Source organism: Malania oleifera, chromosome 3 (genome assembly GCF_029873635.1).
Source record: "Malania oleifera isolate guangnan ecotype guangnan chromosome 3, ASM2987363v1, whole genome shotgun sequence".
Lineage (NCBI taxonomy): Eukaryota > Viridiplantae > Streptophyta > Magnoliopsida > Santalales > Ximeniaceae > Malania > Malania oleifera.
This window is the reverse complement of record NC_080419.1, coordinates 86,441,016-86,457,865: the sequence shown is the minus strand read 5'-3', so window position 1 is coordinate 86,457,865 and position 16,850 is coordinate 86,441,016. Positions and strand designations below refer to the sequence as shown.

The following is a 16,850-nucleotide window of genomic DNA, read 5'->3' as shown; positions in this document are numbered from 1 at the left end:
GAAATATTAAAGTAGACGGCTGTGAATAATTCATAAACAATATGAAAAAACTCAGAAGTTTCCACTTTTTTCCAGTTTTTATTTTGAACTTCCAAATATTTGGGAATTCCGGATGAAATTTCAGATTCACGAATTCCATAAATCTCAGCAAAATTTTGCAATTGGAAATTGAAACCTGATTTCCTTTCAAACCCCCCTGAATTGCAAAGATGAAATTTTAAAATTTAAGCTTATTGTGACAAGGCCTTTTTTGTAACAATATACCTCTCTGGGCACATAGTAGCTCTCCAACAGACCCAGCTACTGTCCAAGCAATTGCAAGAAGGGACAAATCCAACTCCCCCATATTTCTGGTCCAAAGACAATGCAATAAAATGTGATTCACTGTTCTGAAATTCCACTCTGCCAGATTGGGCCTCTAGGAATCTATGACATCAACTCCAGGCTAAAGCAGAGGCACTGATGGTATCAATTGGCACGGGGTGGTTGTGCCAGTGGCATGAGGAGAACTTGGTTTCGTTCCCATCCTTGGGTCTGGTATGTGCTTATCCCCTATAAAAAACTCCCTCTCTCTTCTCCCTAATGGTGTGAAAACATATGTGCTCCCTACTCCTAAAATTAGATTGATCAGTAGTTGTTTGGGAAGCAATAAAATTAAAAGAAGAAGAATGGAAAAATAGGAAGGTGCTGGGGTAATGCTGCTGGGTTGGAGAATAGAGTGATAGTATCATTTGAAATATATATGGATGGATTGGGTTAATATCGGGTTTTACGTAGTGAACCTGTCACCAATCAAGTTAATAAATATACAAACCACCTTCTGAAAAATTTAGTATGGAAACCATTTCAATCCAGGCAAGTCAAATGATCAGGTTTTACATGGTGAACCTGTCACCAATCAAGTTAACAAATATACAAACCACCTTCTGAAAAATTTAGTATGGAAACCGTATCAATTCAGGCAGGTCAAATGGGTGAAGTTGCTCAGTTTTTGGCAAAGCTCCAGCAAGCCTAGGCCACTCTCAAATTTTTTTTTCAAAAATTACAGGCTTGCATAATTTAAGAGTGTTGAATTTCGTAAATCAAAATAAAGTATTATTGCTAGAATGATTTTAATTGAAGCTCAAGCATGGGGAAAATTTTGTTTCAAGAAAAAAAAGAAAAAGAAAAACCACCGCCACCAAGAATTGAGGTGCAGCTTGTGCTATTTATAGTTTTTAACTGGAGTGCACATGAAATACAAACAATCATAACACGGCGTATTAATTGTCTGTTGTAGCCGTGCGGGATATACATCAACCTGCGAGCTGACTTGACCAGCTCCTGGTTTCTGAGGACAGTAGCACATGCTCAGGCAATAAAATGCAGGATCTAGTACAATTGTAAGAAAAAGCATATCCTGGTTGGACAGCACAAGGCACAGGAACAGTTCCAGGAGTAATTACATGGAAGCAATGCCATTTGACTCAAGTCACTCTGTAAGTTTCCTAAGAATGTGGTTTCTAGAATGTCACATGCCCATTTTTTTAGATAAACGAAATTTTCTTTAAACAAAGATCAGAGAAAATTACAGAGTAAGGAGTATAAGTTGTCTTCCAAAAAAACAAACAAAAAAAAAAGAGTTACATCAACACTGCACTTCAGTCCCTATGGATATAGGACAGCGGAAGACCCTCAAGAAACCCCAAAAGAATGTTGTGTGCCCAAAACAAATGTTGAAGCCCATGCTCGCGACCTCATTATAAAAGAAATTTTCATTAAAGCAAGATCAGAGAAAATTACAGAATAAAGAGGTCAAGGCATCCTCCAAAAAAAGAAAAACAAATAAATAAAAGAGTTAAATCAACGTTGCACTCCAGTCCCCATGGATAGAGGACAGTGAAAGATCCTTGAAAAACCCCAAAAGAATGTTGCATGCCCAAAAGGAATGTTGAAGCCCATGCTTGCCAACTCATTGGAATCCTACTGCAAGCATCTTGGATTCAATGGAAATGTAAATGTCCCATAATCAAGGATATTCAATACCCATCTCTACCTCAGATAATCTTGGATTTCCGATTATAATCCAACATTTTGGATAGGAATATCTGTACCTTTCATTGCTCTTGGATGAAATTGTCTTGTCTTATTTGCCAATAACAACAACAAAAACAATATTGTAATAAGTACCGTACTTATTATTGATAGAGATTATAATTATCACTAAATATTATTATTTTACGTTTTCTTTATTAGTATTTATTTTTTGTTATGATTAAACAATTATAATTTTTTTGTGACGTCATAGTTATTAATATTATTAAATAACAATTCCAGTAATATAATTATATAATTTTTTTTATTAAATATTATAATTACTACTTGTTTAATAATTATTATGCCTATTATCATTAGATATATAATAATTAAAAATTTTTATTATCATAAAACTAGTATTGCTGTTGTTGTTGTTGCTACTGCTGCTGCTGTGGTTGTGGTTATTTATTTTCTTTATTTTGATTATTATTAAAAATGTCATTAAACATTGTTACAATTATTCTTATACATGCAGACGCAGATTATATCACACGAATGTACATAATATTATAATCATTGCAGGTTATGGATATATTCCATAATCTTATGGAAATAACTTTAGAAAACTCATGTTGTGCCAAACACATTAATTCTTTTCTCTGGAATCCTGTTGTGTGAACCAAACAGACATATTACCATTAGATAGTAATCCTGTTCCAGAGCACAAGATAGCCAGAGAAGTCATACCAGGAGGGCATTTAGGACGACACAAGCCAAATGCCCCCTAAAAGGAAGAGAATGCAGGGTCCAAGGAGCCCCAAGAAATGCTGATTGAAAGGCAAAGAGATCTGGCATAAACTTGATCAGAAGTATATGCTTGATTGCTCAACTAAGATTTATATAACAACAAAGTAAGAAAGCTATAAAGTTCATACAAACAAAGTATCAAACACTTAAAGAACATCTCACCCCAAGCTTTTGGAAGTAGAGCTTACGCCACTGAGCAATGGTCTCTCCGCTGTCCACACGAACAGCATCTCCAGGATTAACATCAAATAAGCCAGAATGCTGCAAGGTAACTACAGTTAAACAGCTTTCAAACCCAAGAATCGACACCATGCTCATGTATTGAACAATAATGAAGAATCTATCTGGGATCTAACAACCATTGAGATCCACATGTGTGCACATGCATGCATGTGCAAATAAAACAGCCACAAGTTACCTCACAAAATTTTGCAACAGATAAGTGCAACTGATGACAAAAGCAAACAACGCCAAGAAGTCCTGTATTACTGAGTAGTAGATCTCCGCCTAGTATGGTTAAACAAAGGGGGGGAGGTGGAGATCGGAATGTATTGATTAATGACAACCTCAAGTCAAAACTATAAATGGAAATAAATCCAATAATGCACTTACTTGTACCCAAGCAGAACACACGGGGGCACCCCCTTGTAAGAGCAGGTGGCAGGCTAACAGAAGAGCTCAATTCCAAGGATTCTCTTTGTGAAGCCAGAATACTTGAGCCTTGGACCTTTCCAAAATTAGAGAGGCTTGCACAAGCGCGTAGCGCCCCCCTTGAAGAAGAAAAATCATTTACCTTCTCAGTGCCAGGAACAATGTGGTGGATGACTCCCTTAGCCAGATCGGAACTATGAAGATTTAATTTTGCAGCTTGAAGGTCATCATGGGAAACAGAAGCGTTACAATGGTTTGTACTTACCACTGACCTCGAAGAAACCCCTGAACAAAGATCTGACACATTTCTCAGGATTTGATTTCCCCAATTTTCTGACAATGGCCCAGCAGGTCCATGTCGAACTCCACTTCCTGTAGCACCACCAACCATGATACTGCTACCATTAATCAGAAATTTACTAGACGTGGGAAATGGTATTGGATTTGGAAATTGCTGGTAATCACAATGCAACAGTGGTGGTGGTCCAGATAATAAAGCCAGACATGAACTCCCAAGTTCAGAAGGCCCTGATGCATAAGGAGTAAAGTTTGAAGAGTTGGGACAAAATGATTCTTGTATCAATCCCCAAGCAGCTGATCTAGGTTCCTGAGCAACATGCGGATAAAAGAAGTGACCTATATTTGGCTCCATCTAGTCAATGAAGAAATTCAAATTCATAAGAACCAGCATAATCATCATTGCACAGGGGCTAAAAGACTACAAAAATTCATAAACTGAGAAAAAATATAAAAGTCACTTGCACATTTCAAAATCTTAGTGATCAAAAAAGTGAGACAACAAAAACAACAGAAAATCTTAAACCCACCCACCCATTCACACGCACATGTATTTTTTGAAAAAAAAAAAAGAATTCAAAAAATTACAAAAATTGGAGAATAAGATATCCTCCTAAAAAACCAAAACAAACGGTTGCAATAAAGCCCTTCTCCAGTCTATCTGGAGATCAGACAACAAAACTCCCGCAAGAAAAGCAAAGAATGAGCCTAGAGAAAGCAACAAAAGGCAACTATATCCCATAATAAATGCAGGGGAGTTGTTTTGCCATTAAAAAACCATGCATTTCTTTCAATCCACAAAGTCCAAAAGAGAGCAAAAACAGCACATTTCCATAAGAACAACCCTTTTTTACTCCTCCCAAAACATCTAAACTGAACCAACAAGAAAGTGTAAACATCCTGCAGTATAGCACCAATATCTTAAACCCACAATATTTTATTTTTACAAATAAAAAGCCCCACCCAGCATGTTTTCTTTTATGTAATAATTTGACATTTTTTAAGCTTCTTCTTGCCACTAATTATTTTACCCAAACCCAACATTATCCACTTACTTTATTATCACATTGTTACTCCAATGCCAAATCCTGTTATAACATGACAATGTAAAAATGAAGGTTTTCAAGAAAGTTCTTTTTACTGACTTTAGATATTTGTAAGTTGTGTCCATGGTCTTAGACTTCCACTATATTGTAGAAATTTTTCTCAAAATTTCTGCTTTCCACCACCCATGAAGTTGAAATGGCAATCTATTTCCATTTAACAAAATTTCCATCAAATTTTCCACAAATCACCCCAAATTTATCAAATCCCAAATTTTCATTCAAATTTGTAACTATAGAGAAATTTTCTTTAAATTCAAATTTGAAATTCAAAACTTAAACTTAAAATTCAAAAGATTAGAGGGAAGAAATATCCTATTGCAATAATGATCAATGGTCTAATTCATCACATCCACAATAGGCCTAATCAAAAACATATTCTTTTGATCACAAAAGCCCTTTTAACTGAGTATGGAAAAACAGGCATCTTAGGGCTCGTTTGGTATCACTATCAAAAATTAGAGAAACAAAAACAACAAACCAGAAACAGAATCTAAAAATTAGAAACAAGCAACCTAATTGGTTAACATTTATAAAACTAATATAAATTAAAAACTTAATTAAAAAATGCTCATTTTCATCTTTAAATCAAATAATATTATAAAAATACTATTAAAATAATAAAATTACAAATAATACATATTAAAAAAATTACTACAATAAAAATAAAATTTATTATAATTATTTTACTTAATTGTTCTACTTTCAAATTTTACTTTACAATAAAATTTTATTGGACATGACGATTGAAAAATAGTGAAAGTATTTTTTAATTGACTTTATTATTGTTTTTTGGAATTTATGTATTTTTTTAAAATTATATTTAAATTCATATGATCATTTAATTTTGATTTTAATTTAAAAATGTACAAAATGAATAATTTTTTCGAAAAAAATTATTTCTAGAAATTAAAATTTCTGACAACAGGTTGTCAAAACAACTGAAAATCATAAACTCTGGTTTTCAATTTTTTGGCAAACAGCTGAAAACTGACAACAAAAACAGAAAACTGACAACATAAACAAACGCATTTTAATTTGTTTCTTCACAGTGGAGAAATAGAAACAGAAAATAGAAAATAGAAAGCAACAACGATACCAAATAGGCCCTTAGTTGCTACTAGTCATATTTTCCCAAAAAGAAAAAAAAAATTCTAACATGTAAATTTTTGCTAGATTGGAAATTTAACCACATCAAAGCAACCCATTGCACCAGACTAACAAGCAGGCTGCGGTACCAACCCAAATGCTAGTGCACCATCTCCAACAATCCACAAACTCGCATTTGGATTCCAATAAGCTTCTACTTGGCTTTTTCATTGCCTAACCAAATTGAAGGGGTTATATTACTCTCTTCAAGGTCCCAAAGGTCCTAAATGGCTCAAAAATAATTTAACTGACCATTGATCTTTTATGGTCATTATTCCCTTGATATATTGCCTCAGTTTAATTACTTACTCAATTAATTATTAACCCATTATTGCTGAAATTAATACTAAATAGTTTCAGAAATATTTAAGCACCATTAAATATGATGCATCGTAGGAGCAAGACTAGTGCTGGACCAAGTCCACTGCAAATCAATTATAATTCAACCCTAAATAAAATTAATATATAGAGGCCTTCTACAGGCTTGCAATGCTTGGAAAACCAAAAAATAAATAAATAAATAACTTTAGAAACCTAAATAAGCTTAAATACTATTTTCCTATAAATTTATGCTAAAAAATCTAAAATAAATCATCAGTAAATAAAAAATGAAAAGGCCACTAAAGTTACTAATATATAATTCCAATGGCTTGGACGCTGCATCAAGGACACTTCAATTTCATAAACACACAAACTCAGGTCCACTGTAGAACATCCAAAACCCTTTACTAGGCCCAGGACCGATTATTGGCTTAGTTTCTAGCAAACCAACCTGCTTTCATTCTGAAATATGACTTCTCATCAGCAGATACCATGCCTCCTCCCACCACCCTCTCAAATGTCAAGTACAAACTAAATGAACCTTTACTCATTGGAAGGCAGCAACAACCACAGCCCTTTAGTCCACACTCCTTTATGCATGGCCATTTTCTTAACTGGCCAACAGTTACACCCTGTTTAGTTTGCGGAATAAAATTAAAGGAGGAATTAAATCGAGGTAGGAATAGAATCACTCTTGAAATGTGGTTACTACGTTTAGTTGGTAACACAGTGGCTGCAAGGATCACATTTTCTTTTTTTTTTTTCCAATGTTTGATATTCTTTAATGGTTGATATAATAGAATGAAAAATACGTCATTTTTCAAAAATGGCCCAATAAAAATTTATTTAATTTTGTAATCTTTCAAACATATGATTTCAGTTCAACTTCGTTTTTATTGAAAATTTATGCATTTCTTGAGTCATAATATTTTTACATTTTTTTAATAATAATAATAACTGATATTTTTGTTTCTATTTTCTTGTTATCTTTAGAAGTAGTAAAAATGATATTCTTATTTTGTTGTTGCTGTGGTTGCTGCTGCTGCCACTGCAAACAGTAGTGATAGTTGTAGTAGTATACTAATAATAAAAAGAATTCTTTGACTGCTACTACTTTGCTGCTGCTTCAATTACTACAATTGAGAGTTGGTCAGCTAGCATTTTTTGGTCACAATTCCATTAAGTGAGGGAATCAGCATTCCATCCAGAGTGTGATTCCATTCAGAATGCGATTTCATTATTAGTTATGCAAACCAAACATTGGAATAGGAATGGGAATGAGGTTCAAAAAAAAAAAATTGATTCTATCAGGATCACCCTCGCATTTACTATACAAAATGGAATTGGAATAGGAATGGGAATGGGAATGGAATGATAATATGATTGGAGAACATGAAGAAATCAATTGATAAATTAGATTCCACTCCATTCCATTGACCAAATGTGTAGTTATTGTCTTCATCTAGAGGTCTACAGCTTTTGGTTGTTGATGATCATTTGGGGAAACAGTTCCCAGATCAGACCCTCTCCAACCAACTAAACATCACCAAGGTGTATCTTGGGTAATCTCTTTTTTCATCAATAAAGAAAATTTCGTTAAAGGGATAAAGGGGATCAACCTAACTATAAATAAACTAAAGGAAATCACCCATTCTGCAAGCTCTCAAAAAGGTCAAGAATTACAGGAGTGTCTATAAAAAACAACCCACTATGCCAGCTTTTACAGTAGCAATCCAACAATATTTACTAACATTTAAGGATGTAACCAATTCCTTTGAAAGCTCTCGTTTCTCCCTCCACGCAAACCAAAAGATGGAAGGATAATGAAGGATAAAACTTTCCTCCTTTCCTTGCACGAGCAGATACCTCCGTAGGACCATCTCTTTTCCACTTTTCTGACAGCAAACCACTGCTACATGGTCAGAAAAGTGGCCAAGTTCCAAAAGTTCCTGGTCCAAGAGCAGTGCAAGAGAATGTGATCAACAGATTCAGTATTATCTAAAGACAAGAAGCACCTATTAACAAGGGAAAGCCCCTTTTTCTGCAGGTTATCAAGAGTAAGAATCTTCCCAAGAGTTGACTCCCTTGCAAAGTAAGAAACTTTTGCGGGGACTGGTGTTTTTCAGATGGGTTTCCAGAGGAAGTTGGTGCTGGTTGCTGTGGAAGGAGTGAGATTTCTACAATAAGATCTGACCATTATATCTTCCATTTTTGTCTAGGATTCAATTGAGATCATTAGTAGTGTTCCGACAATGAAATGTGTACAAGCTGCCAAAAGAATTTGTAGGATGGTCCACTTCCCAATCAGGGACATTACTAGCCAAGGGAATCTTCCAATAAATCCTTTGTTATGTAATTTGAAGGTGATTACCAATTAGAGCATCCTTATCGCAAGTCAAACAGAATACGGAAGGGAGTTTGTACCGAGGGGAGATTGGCTGCACCAAATATTGTGCCATAAAAAACATTATCCCCTTTTGCCACTTGAAAATAAATAAGGGAGATAAATCATCCAACCTTTCCTGATGAATTCCCAAATGCCAACACCGTAAGCTCCTCTCCCAACACTAGTGGTCCAACCATTATACTGAAGACCATATTATGAAGCGATGATTCCCCCCAAAAGGTGGTCATTTCCTTTATGAATCTCTAAATCCATTTCCTAAGGAGGGCTATGTCAAAAGGAGAGTATCTTGGATGATCTCTTCCTCCTCTCAAAGACAACCATCCTTCCAAATAAAGCCATTCTTTTTAAAAACCCTAAGCACCTCCATCTTTGATCAAAATAAGTACCACGTGTTTTTTAAAGCAAGGAAACCCCATGCCAATAGAAACCATCAACCTTCTGTTTGCAGAAGTTCACAATCTCTCAACGCCATGAAGAGGATCAAACCATCCCAGCAAAAAGCCCCAACTCCCCCCCCCCCGGGCCACGGTTGGAGGGGCCTCTTGCCACGATTTTATCCTCAATGCAGCTGAGAATTGTTATTATTAGAAAGCCCTTGAAATCTAAGGACCTTAACTGATTGAAGCTCAAATTCCCATCATCTTCATTCATTAGAAGCCACATTACACAGATACATGAGAGTGATACCACTTCCAACAACATAGCCCACCAATGTGAGTAACAAGTAGATCCACCCAAAGAAATTTCTACATTCAGGTAAAATAACAACGAAGTCTTTCAAATGTGTATATATTAATCATTTTGTATATAATGAATATCAATAATTTATATATAATATCTATATCTTAATAATTTAATACGTGTGTGTGTGTGTGTGTGTGTGTGTTTACCTAGAGAAAAGTTTGGGGAAAAGAAAAGGGACTTGCATATGGTTTTTATTGACCTAGAGAAACCTTTATGACTGAGTATTTAGGAAAGTTCTTTGGTGGGTCTTAGAAAAAAAGGGGCTTTGCAGTCATTAAGGGGGTTTACAGAGTAATGACTAGCTTTAGGACTGTAGGAGGGGAATCTAGAGATTTTCCAATCACAATAGGCGTACATCAAGATTTTACTTTGAATCCTTATCTTTTTACTTTAGTGGTTGATGAACTTACTAGGAATATTCAAAATGAGATCCCCCGGTGTATGTTGTTTTCAGATGACATCATGTTGATTGATGATAGTAAGAGCGGAGTGAAATCTAAGCTAGAATTTTGGAGAGCCACATTGAAGTCTAAGGGTCTATGATAAATAGGAATAAGACAAAATATATGAAACGTAATTTAAATAATAAAAGGAATAGTAATCGAGAGAAGATTAAACTTAATAATCAAGAGATTAATAGCATTAATAGATTTAGATATCTTTGATCAATTATGCAAGCGGAAGGGGAAATTGAAGAAGACGTAGTATATAAAATTAAAACAAGTTGAGTAAAATAGAGGAGTGCATTAGGTGTGTTGTGTGATCACAGAATACCTTTAAAATTAAAAGGAAATTTTTATATGACGGCTATAAGGCTAGTAATGTTTTATGATTCAAAATGTTGGGCAACTAAGAAACAATATGTACAAAAAGTAAAAGTTGTTGAAATGTGAATGTTAAGGTAAATGAGTGATACAACATTAAAAGATAAACCAAAAAATAAGCATGTACGCAATAATTTAAGCATAGCACCAATTGAAGACAAGATAAGGGAGGGGCGGCTTAGATGGTTTGGCCATTTGAAACACAAGCAAGGTAGAGCACTTGTGAGGAGGAGTGAGTACGTCATTATTTCTAGCATGAAAAGGAGTAGGGGCAGAACCAAAATAACTTGGAATGAGGTAGTGAGGAAGGATTTAATAATCCTTAATCTAATAGAGGAAAACGCTCTTGATCAGGGGAATTGGCAAAAAAGGATTCATGTAGCATACCCCACCTAGTGGGACTAAAGGCTTGTGGTTGTTGTTGTTGTTGTTGTTGTTGTTGTTGTTGTTGTTGTATTTTTTGTATATTCTGAGAAACCTGGAGTGGCTGGAGACCTTTGGGCCCTTACCTCCTTACCAAAGTCCAAGAGTGAATTGACTGCACCCCCAAAAGCTAGCCCCCAAGCAATCGAGGAGACCCAAGGGGAATTGAACTCAACATCTCTTTCAACTTGTGCATATTAATAATTTATATATAATGAATATTAATAACATATGTAAATTAATTAAAATTGGTTAACCAATTCAACAGTAGTACTAATCAATCAGCTATTGGTTCGGTTAAAAGGCTAATTGATTTGGTTCGGTTAGGCAAATTTTTATTTTCAATTAATTCAGTCAATTAACCAAATTGACTGCACTGATCGAATGCCCACCCCAATTTTCTACCTTGTGGACCTTTTAGATTGAGAGGAATTCCAGAACCTTCAAGAACTGTGCAACTTCCCCCTGTTTTTTTCCAGGATAGGGTTGTGTTTCTTGCCTCTTTTCGAGCTCTTTTTTTGTTTTTTTTTTTTTTTTAGGCGATGTCACATCCCAACCTGCAAAAGGATCAAAGAGAAGCGTGAGTAACTGCTTATTACTTTCTTTTATTCCTTTGGCAGCCATCTTGTTCTTTTCTCTTTGTAATTTGTTCTTCTATACATTTTTCCTCAACCAAAGTATATATATATATATATACATGCATATTTCAGACGTGAACATAAATGCATGTTATTATAACGAGAAAAAAAATGTTAGATTTATTTGAATGCTAGTTATCAAATAAATGCATGCTAAATATCAAAGTATATAAACCTAAAATAAAAAGATTTTTTTGAAAAAATTACAAATTAAACACCATAACTTAAAATTGAGTTCATAAGCTTTAATATAGGAAAATGATTGAAAAAAATGCAAATAGAAAGGAACTCAAAAACTGATTTTAGTCATTTCCAGTCAGTTTGATAATGTAGCAGCTTGTGGCAGTCAGTAGCGGCCCATAGCATTTTGGAACAGCTGTTACACCACCAATAACTAACCATATTGCATGACATGATTTTCAATTGGGGGACCTCCAAGATATTGAGCTTTCTGGATCAAGGAATGAAAGGGAAACAACAATCATTAGCTTCACGTGTTAGATGATACAAAAAAATTTGCAATGACACTCATTCAACCTATCTAACGCCCAAATTCTATAGACAATACCTCAAAATCTAGATGCTCCAACCATGCATCATATTGCCACCAATATGTGGCTGCTATCCAATTTAGACATTTTTTAGCACAACTAGAATTAATTGGCCCCCTTCTAGAAGCATCTCTTTTTTCTAGCACCCTCCCCTCCCTTCTAGGTTTTAAAGGCATGTAGGATAGATGGTTAGACAAGCATACTCTTTTGGCATATTTTGGTTCAAAAAAGGCCAGCCATATTCTTGCAATTATCATAATTAAAGTGCACTAATATATAACGCATTAAAAAATAAATACACATATAAGTAAAATATCTCATGTATTCTTAAGTCTTCTCAAGACTTCAATGCCCAAGTATTTAAGAGTACTACTAGCTCTTATACTCTTATAAGATTTAGAAGGCAAATACTTCCATTCCAATCCACAATCTAATAACCTGTGACGGGCAGCCTCCTATTCAAGATATACTAGGACTTGATTTGGTAATCACTTTCACAACCCTAGCCACATAATGCACTGTTGAAGCTCTCCAACCTTCTCAAAGAGGTCTCTACTAAAGTAACAAATCAAAAATTATGTTCGATTCTAAGGTAAACAAACTGAGAAACCTAAAAATGGCAAAACAAAGTTCATCTGGGATGTGACTTCTGATTATTAGCTTAGTATTTCGATGAATCAAAATTATATATTGCAAGACAACAAGATCTTGTGTTAATTTAATTAGTTTAAACATGCTATAGCTATATGCATGTTATCTATTGCACAAGAGCATTTTATCATAGCGCAATTTCATCCGCCATTCCCAGCAATATACTCAGTTTTTTTCTCTTTCAACAACAAAGCAATATATCGGCTCCTGTTTCATAAAGCGCTAACAAAGATAAAGTTTTGAGCCATCTTACATAGAAAAAATGCATATCTTCTCTTTCTATCATAATTTTCTTTCTTTTCCATTTATATCAAAATTATTCAATTCAACAAGACTAACAATTTATTTTAAAAATTCACCAAAAAAATTAAAAATACTTCTTTTTGAAAAAACTTTAAATTTTCAAGCAAAATTGTGAATTTTAATTTCATTACAAGATTATTCACCAATTCATGCAGCCTCACCAAATACTCAGCAAGGATAATAATAATAATAATAATAATTCTTTAAAGCTCTAACTGGTTGAATAAAAAATATTTTTCTAATGGAAGGTGAGAAACATATTTTCCAAGAAAAAAGTAATCATTTACTCATTATTATTTGCTTGTTTTGGAGAATAATTACTTTCTTTTAATGAGGTCCTGAGGAAGTTGTTTTCTAGTCTTATATGAAAGATATGTTCCATTAACATATATATTTTCGTTTTATGCTGCCTATCCTTATTTGCATGTGCCACCCTCATAATCGCCAGTACTGTCTTATCACACATTTACATGAACATAATAATTTACATAATTTGAAATAAATCAATAACATCTCTCAGACTTAATAAATTGCAGTGATATATAGCTAACCCAAATTTTTAAAAAAAAAATCATCGTATCAAATTAAAATTCAAAAACAAGGCTTCCTCTATTATTCCTGGCACTCAATTCTTGAACTTAAGCCGAACACAATCTCATTTTACAGCTATATCGAGAATCTTATAGCACAATACAACCACCAAAGCGCGTATTACAAATACATAAAAGTAAAGACCAACATTTCACGAACAACCATTAGACTAGTATCAAACCATCAAATGACAAACAATAACATATTTAATTTTTTCCCATTTCACTCTCATTCAGACACTCCTACGGTAACAACAGCACGTGCTGGCGATCATCAATGGCTCAAAATAGCACTACAAACAGAATGCTACCTGATTTCGAGACTCTTGCTGAGGAATCTGCGAAGACGACGCCACAGAAGGGGTCCCCAAAGGCTGCCATGCCGGGCTACATTTTATCTGCCAGGTGTTCTCCATTGCCCAAAACACCACGAAAGACCTAAGCACCTTTATCCGCCAAACTCATCCGAGACGCTTCACAAACCTCAGCTACAAAAGCTGAAAATGCTTCACAAACCGACTTCACTCAGCTCAAAACGGCCAATAAATCACATACAGAAACCCTAGATTTAGAAAGGGAAAGAGTAGCTACCATGGGGTGGGGAGACGCAGAGAGTGGTGGGAATGACGATGAGAGTATGAATGTAATGACAGGATCACATATATGGGAGCTGTTCGAGGAAAGCTGACCGGACACTGACATTTGACCACTAGTACGGATTGGAAAAGTCTGACCGTCTGATTTATTGACTTCTGCTGTTACGAGAATAGCATGATGGGTTTTGGGCCGTTGATGGTGAATACAGCTGGACTTTTGAGAAAGCATTGGTCAGACCTGTAGCTTCACAAGAGCTTGTGAGTAGAGCATCCTGACACTTATATGGAGTATCGGAGACAGAAGATTCCCCCGCGAATACGTGGAAGTGTATCATTTGACGTTGGAGAATGTGGGACCCTCGCAAAAGATACTATTTGGGCAACGAGCGACAATGAGCCAATCTACCAGTTTTTTACGGAAATATTTAAATAAAAAACACACAACACACAAATACATGATAGGTGGGTATACCGAATTGAACCCAACTGACTTTTCAAGAAAAAAAACAAATGTAAATTACAGCAAAATTAACTTTTAGAAAGTCGGTTCTAACTGACTCACAGGATTGCTCCTCTTGCTCTTTTCCGTTCCTTCTCGAGTCAAGACTGGCTTTTGAAAAATCGATTTTGACATGCAGATTAGGTGAGAAAACCCTCATGCACTCACTTCTCTAGCACCCCTACTTGCATGCCCCCTTTTCCCCCACCCCATATTCTATTTATTATCCTTCACCCTTCCACTTGTCATTCATCCTTTCTTCTTGTTTCTTTCTTTTCATTATTCTTCCTTTATCCTCCAGCCTCTCTCACCACCTTCAATTGTTAAGTGAACGTTTTGTAGATTTACTCTTACAATTGTTTTCTTTCAAGGGTTAGTGACGACGCTTTTAGTGACATTTTCACTAATTTCCAGTTTTTGCTTTGATTTTGTACACTCATTTCATTTTATATTGAGGTATACTTATACTTATGATATATTTATATTAATATATTTTTAATGGTTTATATATATAAAATAAAAATTTTTCGATACTAATGTGATTTAATCATAATATTTATTATTGTGTTGAAATTTTTTATGTTGCAGTTAAACTCTATTTTTGTAAGGAAATAATAACTATATAAGATTAATTTAATTTGTTGATTTTTTGAGAAAAGAAATATTAGTTTAGTTGAAAATTTAAATTTCTTAATTTTTGTTGAAAATTCAGAATGGTGTTAAGTTCGTCAACTAACAAAGTTACGGTCTTATTATACGTTAATGATGAGATTATGCATGGGTCGACTAGTATTAAGTACAGCATTGAACCAATGATAGCAATTCGAGTCAGAAGAAGGATGAAGTTAGAAAGTTTCAAACGAAAAATATATGAAAGATTAGATATTGATTCGAATGATTACATGTTAAAATTGAGTTTGAAATATTCGCAACGAGGGGGTGGTGGAAATGTAGTGTATATCGAAGTCCTAAGAAAGGATGATGCAAATGTTCTAATTGCATTGGACCCACTGAATTCTTGCCTTGATGTATATATAGTTGAAATTCTTGTTAAATGCATCCCTCAAAGTAGGAGTATTGGTGGAGCTCCAACTGTATAGAGAGAAGCATTTTTTTCATCCTCAATCATATAATGAGTACGATACTGCTGAGATGAATAAGCTATTTAATCACTTTTCACAGTTGACAACTGTTTTAGATTTGAATGATGTCTCGGGTACATCGTTTCAGTCAAAATTTTTATCAACAAAGTTTAGACGTGAGGAGGCTAATTTGCAAGGATTCAATGTGGGACGCAGTTTTCATGACGAACCACGACAATCAACTGAGTATAAGCATGACCAAAATTCAACTAAGATTGTGTTTATACTAAACTTTCAAATGGTTCCATCAATTGTTATAAATGAAAGGGGGTATACATGGTCGAGTTAATGCAACCTAATATGAAATGTGATTGTGAATTAGAGGAAGAAGATGATTTAGGGGAGGATTTTGAAAAATTAGAAGGTGGGGTAAATGAGGTCGGTGGATCATATGATTATGGGGTTCAGCATGAAGAAGTTGTCACACCTCCTAAGAACACATTTGTGTGTCAGAGACGGGTACACGACATGCCGCCATTAGCGTACATAATTGATGTCGAAGCCGATGATATCATAACTCGATTTGAAAGTTCCCTTGAGGCCACTTGATGGGATGGTGTCTCATAATTTTGTAAGGCTATGATTTTCGACACAAAAGAAGATCTAATACACTGTGTGTGCATGCACTATGCGCAAACACCACAACTTCAAGGTGGTAAAAGCCCCACAACATGGGTTGTTAGGTGCAATGCAGATGAGAGCTATGCTTAGAGGTTGCGTGCTGTCAATTTAGAAAGCATGGGCTCTTTGAAATTACATAGTAGAGAGGCCCACATACATGCATCAATGAGACTCTTTCGAAAGGCCGCTTGCAGTTGAAGTCGACCTTAGTTTCGAATGAAATAATAGAAATTATGAAGTGTTGACTTTTTCAATCCAATCTCTGGTTTTGATAATGACAAATCGCATACTACTAATGTGTGTTCCGAAGTACTTCAACGGGTTAATCATTCATAACACACACACATGAAAGTCATGTGGTTGCCAGAAAGATCTCAACGAGGGGTTAATCATTCATAACACACACACATGAAAGTCATGTGGTTGCCAGAAAGATCTCAACGAGCGCATACTCCTAGTATAATCCATGGAAATTTGAAAAGCAAAAGAAAGAAGAAGAAGTTTTTCATTGTATTGC

The 16,850-nt window shown here is 34.9% G+C and overlaps 1 protein-coding gene across 7 annotated transcripts in view; it reads right to left on the bottom strand.

Annotated features, from left to right (window-relative positions):
- Positions 1–14,318, bottom strand: part of LOC131151840 (uncharacterized) — a 53,833-nt gene extending 39,515 nt beyond the window's left edge. Inside the window, exons 1-5 of one of the 7 annotated variants that reach the window (XM_058103280.1) lie at positions 14,067–14,148; positions 13,787–13,981; positions 3,436–4,126; positions 3,242–3,330; positions 2,986–3,084 (exon numbers count right to left, since the gene is read on the bottom strand). In XM_058103280.1, coding sequence (XP_057959263.1) covers positions 2,986–3,084; positions 3,242–3,330; positions 3,436–4,126; positions 13,787–13,891 — 984 coding nt within the window. In that variant the 5' untranslated portion in view covers positions 13,892–13,981; positions 14,067–14,148. Of the gene's footprint in view, positions 1–2,985; positions 3,085–3,241; positions 3,331–3,435; positions 4,127–11,147; positions 11,300–13,786 lie in introns of all 7 variants that reach the window. The other 6 variants (XM_058103285.1, XM_058103286.1, XM_058103281.1 and 3 more) reach the window with 6 other exon arrangements.
- Between the last annotated feature and the right edge of the window lie 2,532 nt (positions 14,319–16,850).